This window comes from Buceros rhinoceros, unplaced genomic scaffold, assembly GCF_000710305.1.
Source record: "Buceros rhinoceros silvestris isolate BGI_N320 unplaced genomic scaffold, ASM71030v1 scaffold9361, whole genome shotgun sequence".
Lineage (NCBI taxonomy): Eukaryota > Metazoa > Chordata > Aves > Bucerotiformes > Bucerotidae > Buceros > Buceros rhinoceros.
The window spans coordinates 2,072-14,296 of record NW_010394813.1 but is presented as its reverse complement, the minus strand read 5'-3'; the positions used below and the strand labels follow the sequence as shown (position 1 = coordinate 14,296).

General features: G+C 40.4%; 1 protein-coding gene across 1 annotated transcript in view; it reads left to right on the top strand.

The window, feature by feature from the left end:
* Positions 1-12,225, top strand: part of LOC104501517 (CLIP-associating protein 2-like) — a gene marked incomplete at its 3' end in the record, with an annotated part of 39,999 nt that overhangs the window by 27,371 nt on the left and 403 nt on the right. Inside the window, exons 12-16 of the mRNA XM_010145337.1 lie at positions 1-138; positions 2,291-2,314; positions 4,941-4,958; positions 6,656-6,757; positions 11,302-11,472. The exon at positions 1-138 is cut by the window's left edge and continues 10 nt beyond it. Of these exons, the coding sequence (XP_010143639.1) occupies positions 1-138; positions 2,291-2,314; positions 4,941-4,958; positions 6,656-6,757; positions 11,302-11,472 (453 nt within the window). The remainder of the gene's footprint in view (positions 139-2,290; positions 2,315-4,940; positions 4,959-6,655; positions 6,758-11,301; positions 11,473-12,225) is intronic.

Here is a 12,225-nt window from a genome sequence, read left to right as displayed (position 1 = left end):
GAACTCTGCAGAGGTCTCGCAGCGACATCGACGTGAATGCTGCCGCAGGTGCCAAGGCCCGCCACGCTGCTGGACAGACAGCCGGGGCTGGCCGCTTGTCCACAGCTGGGCTACCGCCGGGATCTTACGCTTCGCTAGGTAGGGGCAACCTCTTCGCCATACTGCGAAATCCTTTTTTGATCAGAAGGTTATGGGGGAAATACTGCAACATGTGAAAAATTGTAATTTGTAGTAGTAGTAGTGGAGTGTTGCGAAAGAGCAGGTGTTCTGAAGTTAGCAGCTTTCCTAAATGTTCTGTTTTCATGTGCTGGGGGAATTAAGTATTGGAAGGAGTGGTACCTGCACCTAACAGCGGATGCTGATTGTAGCTACTAGAAGTAGCAGGGAAATAGTGTTGGGACTCTTGATTCTTCTATTTTTCTCAGCTCTTTAGCTAATTATTTTACAGCTGTTTATTTTAAAGCTATTTCAAGAGACATCCTGACAGTGAGCGGTGGCTTCTTCATGTAGTGCAGAAGTATTTACACAAGAATAAACAACATTGAGTTCATGGATTTCTTCCTAAGCATGTTGATGGAACTGTGTGTATTTAGAAGGCGTGTCAGTGTGGTGCTGAGGGACGTGATTTAGTGGTGATTTGGCAGTGCTGGGTTAATGGTTGGACTCAATGGTCTTAGAAGTCTTTTCCAACCTAAAAGATTCTGTTATTCTGTGTGCATGTTTTTGTCTTAGGGACAGTCTTCATTGATAGGAAATACTTGCTGTTAGACGTGGAGAGTACGTGGAGAAATGCTAAGAGTGCAGAAAAGTATTTGTTAGCGGTGGTAGATGCTAGAATCTCCACTGAGTGGGGAAGATAAAGCAATGTGAGCGTAGTTTTGTTGTTCTTAGGTTAATCCATGCTCTGGGGGTAGCAGTGGGGGCAGTGAGGTTCAGTGTTCACAGAACTCTTAGATTTTTCTCCTCAGCTGATGTGCCAACTCGACCACCGAGGAGGCACGTTCTAATACCATTTGTGCTGATGATGATCTCCAGAGAGGCAGAGAAACAGTGGAGTTTCTGTAGGATACACTGGGGCTTGTGAGCAGTGCTGGCTGAAGGGCAGGAATTCGGGGTGTGTGCTCCCTCTAGTGCCCGCAGCGCGGGGGAATCCGAGAACCTGCTGGGGTGCATTAGGCTGCTTGGTGCAGGAGAGCTCATGGTTATTGCCCGAGGAGTTCTCAGTTCAGTGCCTAAAAGCCTGAAATAAGTGGGGTGATGACTCTGCAAGATCAGAGAGTTGCCTGGTCTGTGTTGGTGTGCAGCAGCCCACGTCCTGAACCTCAGACAGAGCTGGAGTTCAGCTGCTGCGAGAAGTAGAAGTGACACAGACCATGGTGGTAGAAGGAAAAAAAAAAGTGCGAAATGAAATGAGAAATCTCTCTGTTAACCTGTTGTCTTCATGCTGCTGGAAGGAAAGCACTGCTTTGGTCTCGAGAGTTTCACAGAAAATCAGTGTTGGTTTGCTTTCAGAACTTTTTAACCAAGATGTGATTCATGCCCGGAATTTTGTCAGCAAGGGTTGAGAAAGGCACAGAAGTTGCCAGGGAAGGAGCGTTGTCTCCTCTGGAGTTCCGTTTGTTCTTGTTTTACCTTTCGTTCTCTAGTTATTTTAAATGTTGCCTGTCTTTGACATACTTAAGTATTCACGTCCTTTTTGAGGAGACTTGAGCTATTGTAATACATGTCTCGCACTAAACACGTGAATTTGGATTGTTGCTGTCAGACTATGTGTGCACTGTTTTCCAGCTGAACTGTGAAATCTTTAGTGCCTTTAAAGCAGAGTGGAGCTTTCTCCCATTTGTCCTCTGTCCTTATTGTGATGTCTGTTTCCCTCCTGTCCCTTACCCCAAGTGGTGCTTCATGCTCAGTAGCAAATTTCTTAAGAAGCAGAAATATTGTGGAACAGAAATGATACAAATATGCACTGGTGCTTCAGTAACTGTGGGCACCAAGCATGAAAGCATTTATAAATATTTGACTGTGAGGGTTGGCTCAGATCTGGGTGATAGGGAGAGGTTGAACAGCGCCCTGCAGGGTACTGGTACCCTGTTGGGTGATGATGTGCCTTAGACTGAGAGAAGCCAGCTTTACTTAAAGGGAGCTTATACATGCATGGATTAGATAAACATGTCTGCTGTATTTAATATTAATGTATTTTCCTTAATTAATGTTTTATGACTCTGCTGTGAACACCTTTATTCTAACACACTAAGTTTTCCATGTTTCTTTGCCTGCTTTTTCAACAAAGAGGATACTTCTGACAAGATGGATGGTAAGAAATTGTTTAGTCTGTCCTCTAATTCTGTTAAATATTTCATAAACTGTCTTTTATGTAAAAATATTGATGTTTAATATATTTGTTCATTAACAAAATACTATACTGTTTTCATTAACCCCTGTGTAATCTTGATGTCTTGATATATGTGTTACTGCTGGTTTTGTCAAAGTTTTTGTTGTTTGGTCTATATCAGCAACAAACTTTATCGGAAATTGGATGTTACTGCTGTTTGCTTGTTTTAAAAGTGCTGTATTAATTACAGAGCAATTCTGTAATCAGTACATGCTTTTTAAACTAGCTTTAGGTCCATCATGTTTCCTACTTTTATCTATAAAGTCAATTTTTGTCTTCATGACAGAAAAGCTATGAGAGAGCAGAAGGTGCTCAGCCACATTATTAGGGATGTTATTAAAACAGAATAGTTTGATAAGAAGGAGCTACCTGGTAAAATAGTTTATCCAAGTATTCCAGCTAAGTTTTAGTGCTGCTTCTTCCTTAATTTACTGTATTAAACACAGGGAGGGAGTTGCTCTGTATTTTTATCCTAACAAGCAGTTGAGAATCGTGCTTCTCAGAGCAGTTGCCTGGTTCAGGTGTGTGTAAGGAAAAGTCCCAGCTTGATGTCCAATAATCCTGATTTATTGCTGGGGAACACTTCAGTCAATTATGTTAGCTCATTAATAATTCTTGTCACACACGTTGATTACCAGCTTATTACTGGAAGCAGAGCAGGCAGTGTTTGTCATAGAAATGAAAACAGTAAGGAGGTAGATCTCTAAAACCCAGGATCCTGAATCATTTTAAAGCCCAGATGATCAGCACTATGGGAGATACTTTCTGGAAGAATTTGAGCCATTTGTGAGTTCTGCAGATTTGAAGCCAAATTTAATAAAATGAGGGAGGTTTGTGCAGAGAAGTGTTTATCTCACTTGTTTCCATCTCAGATTTCCTTATGCTGCATATAATAGGTTTTATTTATAACTCTATGCTAAAAACTTAATCTTGAGCTTCTGCCCATTGTCACCAGCAATAAAGGTTCTTGGGGCCCTGTGTACAGGCTTTTTCTTTTGTTCAGCCACAACTAATTACCTCCCACACATCTGTTGAAATATGGTAGGGGAAGCGCTACGCAACTGAGCAAAGTAACAGTTTGGTTTTTATTTCTAGAAGGTATCTGTAGGGATGATGCGTGAGACACAATGACCACAGCTTAGCTCTCCAGCTGTAGCTGTATGATAGCTGCTCTGATCTAACTCTCATTAGCAGGAACTAATTGTTTTTCCCACTAATCTTGGCCATGTGTTTTTACTACTTCTTTCACTAGTGCCTTGTAATACTCCGTTATCAGTCTCTGTAGCTGAACAAACTCTAGAAAATGACTGCATGAACCCGCAGTGGATAGTGCTGTTATTTAGCGTGTGGGGCTGACGCGGGGCCTTCAGCCATGCACAGCAGATGAAGAGGCAGGAGGAGCAGACCCACCCCTTTCAGGAGCAGTTGGCTGATAGCCTGGCTTAGGTGGCGCATAGAACCTGCCTTCCAAGATCCAGCTCTGGATGAACGTTTGATTTTGGGGTGGGTAGCTCAGGGTTTGGGGTTTTTTATACAGACTGGCAAATTTGATCTGGAACATTTGGAGGCACTCCTACCTACCTGTTTTTGTAAATTTTTTTGTGAAGGAACATTGAAATTTATGCTGAATTAATTTTTTAGAGGGAGTTTTTAACAGTAGTGCTTTGGAGATTGGGTAAAATGAGAAAGCCATAGCCAGGTTTGCTGAGGAAGTTAAGTTCAGGCTGCCCAGAAGCACTTAAATCACTGTAGTTCTCTTACAAAGGCAATGGCAAAGAGTGGAAACAAAAATGGAAATAATCTTTGGGGGTTTTTTTGAGGTATTTAACATTATCACTACTAATAGCCGTATAATTCCATAATCAGATTTGTTTCAGAGGAACTTAGAGAGGAAGCACTGCTGTTTAGAGAGCTTTCCATCAATTCCAGGGTGCTGATATCAGGAAAAAGATTAGTCCAACTCTGTTTTGTCATCATCCAGCTCTAAGCTTGGCATACTTTCTCAAGTGTGATCTGGTTTCAGCAAGCTCATGTTACTTCCACTTCTCTGAGCAGAACTTGATCTTCAGAGTAATGATGGACGAAACTCATAGAAAAATCCTCCTTGCTGGCAGTTCCTGCCAAATGAGCACTGTCCAGGGTGGGAAATGCTGTCCTCGTGTTTGTCTCTGAGATTATTTCTAATAGTCCATTTTACATTTTCAGAAGAGCTTGCAGTAAAATATTTTTAATGTCTGTTTTAATTCGTACATGTCATTTTTGTTGACACATCTCACAGATTTTTTTTCTTCTCTATTGATTTTTTTTTGTGGTTGTGTAACTATTTTGGAAGGCAGTGCTATGTAATGTGTTCTTGTAAACCAAGAACAGTGAACTGTGGATGTTTCTTGATAATACTGCTTCAGTTCAATAATGGAGTTGCAACACGAGCTTTAGAGCTCTTGACTTGATAAAATTTGTCAAGATTTATAAGATGAATCTCAAAAAGGAATTGGAGAGACACAGTATTGTTTGGAATATCATGTATTTTATTATTTTTTCTGTTTAGGAACAGCCTCTGAAGATGGTAAGAAAATACTTTGTTAGAACAGCTAATATTTTCAGCTTCATGTTTTCATTGATACGAATTAAGCTTTAAAAGCAGACTGTGGTCTTTCTGGGGCTTTGTGGAGGTTCATAACTCCAGGTAGCTTATGCATCTAATGCTTGGTTGTCGTGTAGCATTTTCAAAATTCTTTTGCTTTTACTTTAATTCTCTAGTACTCATCTGCAACAGAAGTGTCATTGCTTAACATTTTAGTGTGAAAATACAGGAGCTTTATAATTTTGCATTTATTTTTTAAAGCGAGTTTTGTCACGGTATTTCATCAAATGTGTTCGTGCTCTGGGAAGCAGGTGCTACTATTACTCATCCCTTTGAGGCTTGAGAACTCAATTTTAATGCACTCTTAACATTTAAACCTGTTATCACTGAATGGATGTTGAGACTCCAGCCAGCAGTTCATTTGCCTCACAAATACAAACTCTTTTTTTTACTTTGGTAGAACCAAACCAGATTCCCAGTGATAATTTAATGCGGTGTTGAAATAGTGGCACTCTGTGTTCCTCAGGTTTTGGGCCAAACTCTGAGCGTGGTTACAGGCCTCGCAGTCTCACAGCGCTCGGTGGGAAAACATTGCCATTGCACGGGGATAACTAGTAGAGTTTGGACTAGTTAATCTAACCATTCTTGCTAGCAGATTGTTTTCTAGTAGTTTAGTGAATAACCTCCTTTATCCTGATTCTCTTCCTATAGACTCTCATCTATGGCTATACCCTCTACTTGGATGAATAATATTAACTTGGTTGGTCTCCAAATTCTGCTGTGGAAAGCCTAAAGAGGCTAGAGCGAAATAGCAGTCTGTGTACCTAACGCTTCTGGGTCAAATATTGACTCGACCTGTCTAGAAAGGATTTGAGTTGTGCTGGTTTTAGAAGTGGGTTGAGCTAGATCCATCCTCTACGAGTGTTTGGGGTTTCGCTCTTGCTATCTGTAATATTAACATGGGTTTGGGTTTTGTGTCATTTTTCTGTGGCTGGAGAGGTGTCTTAAGAAAGGTAGTACACAACTCATTTCTTTTCTGAATTATCTTTGTTATCTATTACTCTTACAAATGGGGTTGTCTTTTCTTTTTTAATTTCACTGTATGCTCTGGGTGTTTCGAGGAACATGGCCAGTAATGCAGAAAGGTTTATCCCCAAACCAAGACGGTTTGGCAATCTAGAGAGGAGCTGAGTTGCAGATTCTCGGTTTTATCTGTCTCTTCCTCAGTTGTTCTACCCTCAGAACCCTGTTCAAAAATAGTCAACATCATCTTTGTAGTTTTATGACAGCAGAAGTAGAATTACACTCACAGGTGATCATGAGGTGACAGTCCCTGATAGAGCAGCTTTAGTGTATGCATTCCCTCTGAGAGTGAAACTACCCTTCTGTAAATCTGACCAAAGCTGTTCACGTAGGGAGCAAGAACTAGCTGGTTCAGGGGGTCTAAATGATGATTGGCTGAAATGTAGCATCAGAGGAGAAGTATTTTGATTCCTCAACTATGAAGTCCTTCAAGGTGTTCAGACTTCTACTAATTATCCCACGCGAATTTTCACCAATTGAGTTACATTGCGCTTCTCTTTACCTACAGAAGCTTAAGAAAATGCTAGGAAATGGTACTGATGCTTTGGTTTTTACAGTGCTGTGGAGACTGATCTAATGCCATTTTTCTTTTCTAGGTCGTATACGAACAAAGCTTTCAACACCTGCTGTTGGGATTGGAAATTCTAAAACCGATTCCCGAGGACGGAGTAGAACCAAAGTGGTGTCGCAGTCTCAGCGTATGTATTTTCTCTTTGAAAGTTATTCCTGATAAAGAGGCCAAATGCTTGAGCATATATTCATTGACCAATGGCTACAGTCAAAGATAATTTTTTAAGAAAAGCTACATACTGAGTTGTTGTTCTGTGCCTTAGGTTCTTCATCGCCAGACAAAGATGAAGGTATTTTTTTCAGTGTTTTGGGTCAGTGGTATTTGCATGCTTTTCTAATTCATGTTGTTTTTCTCTGGACAAAATACTAGGTTAGGTTGTAGTTTGCCAATTAAATTAGGTAATGTCACAGGAAATTAAATTTACCCTTAAATTCTGTCTTGAATTATAACTTCTCAACATTCTTTTCCCCCCCTTTCTGACCTCCCCAACACAAAACACCCATAAACTTTGGTGTCAGATATGTGGACAAGTAATACCGAAGAATGGGTAGGCTGAGTGGTGCCCTCAGCGTACCTGCAAAACCTCATTTTCCATTCCTCAAGAAGTCTTACTTTTCAGCCAGAAATACCTGTTTTAGTTTTAAGCTCGGCACTGCTCTAGCTCTTGGATATATCGTCCTTTTCTTAAATATGTTCCTTGACTTAACTTTACAGTCAGGTACTTATGTTGACTCCCAGGGTTAAAACAAGCCGTTTAACTGTGTGTCAGCTAGTGAACAGCAATTTTCTACATGTGTTTAGGAACTGGAGCACGTGCAGAATTTCCAACCTAGCTGAGCGCTCTCATTAATTAAAAAATTCCAAAAAACCTGGACAGATAAATATAAAATAATAAAATCCAGTAACGCAAGTTCTCTTCAGTCACTTTTTGCTCGGACAGTGCTCTAATCCCTCAAGTCTTTGTGGGGTCAGAGCTTGGGAATAAAGTCTAGTTACTGGCTGTGACAAGGGTCGTGCCAAACTTGTTCTATGTTTTTGCTGTCGACATGGTTACACAGTGTCATCAGCAAGGAAGATTTGGATAAATCACTTCAGAGGGAGGGCAGGTAACAGTCCCCTCCAGTCACGTGTCCCCTTTATGAAAAGCTCTAAGCAGTACCTGCAACGCTCTTTTCAGTAGTATTAAGGAAGTTCTGAACTGAACTTTTTAAAAATACCTTCATACTTTGAATAAATTGGGGAAATTCGTAGAAATTGAAGGTGTTTGCTAAACCGTTTGGGGAGGGGTTAAGTCCAGGAAGCCGTTTAACACTTTTGGGGTGATTATTGTCATAGTAGTTAAACTGACTGCATAGATGGGGAAACAAACTGACGCTTTTTCAGTTTTTTTTCCAATAATGACAATTTTTCCGAAGATAACTAATTTTTGCGCAGTATTGATATTTAAAGCGCTAACCACTTGAAAGTTCAACCACTATTGAAACAACTAGATGTGTGTACATGGGATGATGTGACAATGAAGTGCCTGAATGCATCCTTACAGCCTTTTATTGCTACTTCTGTTCTGAACTGATGGCTTCAGGTAGCTCATGGTAACCCGTCAGTGGGGGAGAACAAGAATCCTGAGATGTTTGAACGGAGATAAACAGAGCAAACACAAACAGATAGGCGCAGGAGATTGTCTGGGCGCCCTACGCCGGCGCTTTGGGTGATGCTGCTTTAAGTGACTGAAAGTTTTTGCAGCATTGAGGGGAGCGAGATGCTTGAACTTTGAGTACAGGGGATTGTTTTAGTTCCCCACTTTATATCAGGAAAATCGCTTCATATTAGATTTAAGCTGTTATTTTTTTCAAACAGATGCTTTTGTGAATTCAGGGTTAGCACTTTTGTTCAACGATCATTTTATGAAAGACTTGCAAATTTGAATGCTTTCACAAAAGATACCTTTTTTAGGGCTTTAGAAGCCCTTTCCTCTTCCTCTTCCATTTTTAAATTGTAACGTAAATGCATGTACAATCCACAGTTCGTTATTGTATTCTCATCTATGGAAAAAAATGGTTCCATTTTTTTCCTCTCCCACCCTGTTTGGTTGTCAGGTGATTCAGCAAGGAGTGCTAGAATTACATTATAACTTCCGTTCAGAGAACTAAATTCCTGAATAGAAACAAATTCTTACTTGTGTACTCCAGATGAATTTTAAAGAGGAAGACCTGGAATTCTATGCAAGTCTTTTCAGTTGTGCCATTGTGGGGTTTTTTTGTCATCCACCGCACCTGCAGCGCAGCTCTTTACTGTCTGTCTCAAAAATGGTTTGGCCTTGCGTGTAATTTTTGTTCAGCTTTTGAACATCTTGAACCTTTTGGCAGTGTAACATTCTTTTAAAGCAACACGAAGGCTGCAGTTTCATGTTCAATTGAAATGGAATTCTTCAGTATTATCCGGTTGTTGATTAGAAAGCTGAAGAATTGTAATTTGCTTGTGCGGCTTTGCTTCATCTGCTTTGTTACGTAGAGCATCTGAGTTTAGTTTGACTGTGGAAGCTACTTAAAAGCACTGCTTTAGCGTAACCCCCTTGTGGCTTTTTTCCTGTGTGAAATGACTAAAGCTTTCTTATTTCCACTTGCCATCCATTTTTAAATCTGCTCTGCTCCCTCCCTCTTCATGGATTCTAAACCCTTACCCTAATCCTGCCTTTACACTTGTTCAGGATCACAGTCTGCTAACCCCATTGGTGGTAAGAGTCGACAGAATTCGTGTATACCTCATTGTTTGATCACCCGTCTGACATGTCTCATTGAAGGACCCTATTCAGCAGAAACGCCGGCTCACTTGTTTGCACAGGCTGCACTTGCCTAATTGGGGCCATCCTCATTTAGGAGGCAGTGGCGATGGCAGGGTTTTGGGATACTGTTGTAGTTGATCCTTCTTCCATCATTCACTGCGCTTCGATCTACCACTGGTGGCAGTACTAACAGAATGCCAGTGTTAGCATGGTATTTTCAGGCTATTAAGCTTCCTTTGGTTTGTTTACGCTATAGTGCTGCGCTTTGCAGGTCAGACAATAGAAAAGTCAAGTGTGAGGGGGAGAAGTTGCGTTTCTTCAGTATATTCTGCTGAGTAAGTTTTTCAAGTTTCTGACCCGTGGAAGAACACCTTCTAACAGTCTCCAGCACAGTGAAAACCTTGACGAGATTCTCATTGCTCTAAAGAGCTATGAAATACTGGAGGCTAGCAGAAAGCCTAGTAGTGTCAGGTCTAACTTGAAACGCCCTGCTATGAAGGAGATGCCAAACTTTTAATTTTTGCAGACCACAGCAGTTTTATGGGTTTGCCTATTCTTTTTTGGTTTTGCTGTAGAAGTTATGCTTGTTTTGTCCAGGCTGCGAAATATTTTATTTATCATTTCTGCTGAATAGGTCCATAGTTTGGAAAAGGGATTTTTGCAAAATAATCATTTCAAGTTTGAATTCAAACAATGAATCTGAAAGTATATGCATGGTACATGGTTTTAGTTTTCTCCCTTCCACCCAGCATATGTTTTGTTCTGTTCGGGATTTTGTTTCTTTTCCCATATAGTCGAGCTTTAATCAACTTGTTTTTTTTTTTTTTAATTGTGCTTCATAAGTAACCCATGAAACTCACCTGAGATGTTGCACGTAAAGTCAATAGATCTGATAGCGTGGCTGTGGTTGTACAGTTACCTCGTTGTTTTTAAGAGTCATGGAAGGTTTGTATGCAATTAGCCTTGGCTTAAAATCATATTCTGCTTTTTATTTGGTCGGACTTCTTGAATTCTGCAGCTGAAAACAATGTGTTTATGTCAACTGGTGGTATAAATGAGCTGTAACTGGGGAGGGATGGATTCTTTGTTAGGGCTTAGAACTTACATTTCCTCTGCAATATCCAAACGAGGCATCAGTGACCAGTTTCTGGTAGCGGGTACAGTCTGGTGAACAGTTACAGCACTTTGTAATGCAGAGTTTTGATTAATAACGATACGAGGTGGTTAAATATGCCTCGTTCAAATTTTTTTAGGTTGTTTAAACCGAATTGATTTTGTTTGGATTTGTGGGGGAACCCCCGCAGAAAAGAACATGAGCATTTTATTTGTCTTCAATGGCGTTTTATGTAACTTCTGAGAGAATAATGCTTGAAGACCTCATGCTTTTAAAAGCAAAGCGGATGAGTTGGACTGTTAGGAAAATGATGTTATTTTATTATACCATTGGTTGCATTGGAAGAGCTGGGGTAATTATGAAATCACTAGTTCAAAGCTGCTCCCCTTGACATTCTAGCAGGTTTGGGGTTTTTTTCCCTTCTTTAATAGAAAATGTGACTAGTGAGACCATGTAGCTTAAAAAATGAACACACTAGTGTTCCTGTTGGGGACACCAGCACTGCTGATGAAGACTAGAGCTAGTATTTATGATTTCTTGAGCATATCTAGTGCTAAATGCCATGCCAAGCGATGCCTTGCACTGATGGGTTTATCTACCACGTATGTAGTGCTGTTAGAACTTGGACCAGGGTTTTCTGTTTCACATTTGTACCTTGTAAGTTTTTCCAAACCATTTCAATCTACCACCACTTTCCAACTAACTTTAAGCATTTTTTTTCTTTTTAGCTGTGGTCGTTTATCTGTTACTCATCTTTATTTGCTTTTGCCTTCAGCCGGCAGTAGATCTGGGTCTCCTGGAAGAGTTTTGACAACCACCACACTCTCCACTCTGAACACGGGAGTTCAGAGAGTGTTAGTGAATCCTGCAACTGCTCAAAAACGAAGCAAAATCCCACGAAGTCAGGGCTGCAGCAGAGAAGCTAGTCCTTCGAGGTTGTCAGTAGGTAAGAATCACTAAGTGACTCCTGGTTTCTGTATAGCCTTTCTTACTTTAAGTGCTGCATATCTACAGCAGCACGTAGTTACAGGTGGATGATAAAATTAGAATTCAGATCAATAAAAATCTAAACTGTGCCTGTTTTCTGAGGCTAGTCTTTCATACACAAGACAGTTTTGAATTTAAGATGAAACTTCTTTGTGGTCAGAATGCAGTAGCTTCTTTTCCTCACCTCCGTTTCTCCTCTCTTTCTCTTTTCCTCACTACTTATGCCCCCCAAAATATCCACACCCACTGAATGAAAGCCTGATACCATCTTGAAAAGACTTTCTCCATTACTCCTGTGTGTCTTCTGTGTAGGTGTGCGTGTGCATGTGTTGCTTTTGTGATTCAAAAACGAATGTCATATGTCTTAAACCTCACGGTGTAACCTGATTACACTTTACTACAAACAATATTTTGAGAAATGAGTTGATTCTAGTGCTATTGCTGCTCCTCTTTGTGTTTTGATTTTTACCTTAGCTGCACTTACTTTGTGTTCTCCTTCTTTAGAAAGCTGTGGGGTTTCTCCATTTGTGTTACTGTTGATTAACTTGATCTTGAGCACAATTACTCCATTTGTAGTTTTCATTGCTTGTTTCGTGATCGTCCTTTTCAAGAGGTTTTCAGCCATTCTCTAAAGAGTTGTGAAATCCCCATTTTCAGCTGTGCAAAGAAGTAGTTCCATTGCACGGGTTACACTTTGTGCAATCCAGCACGG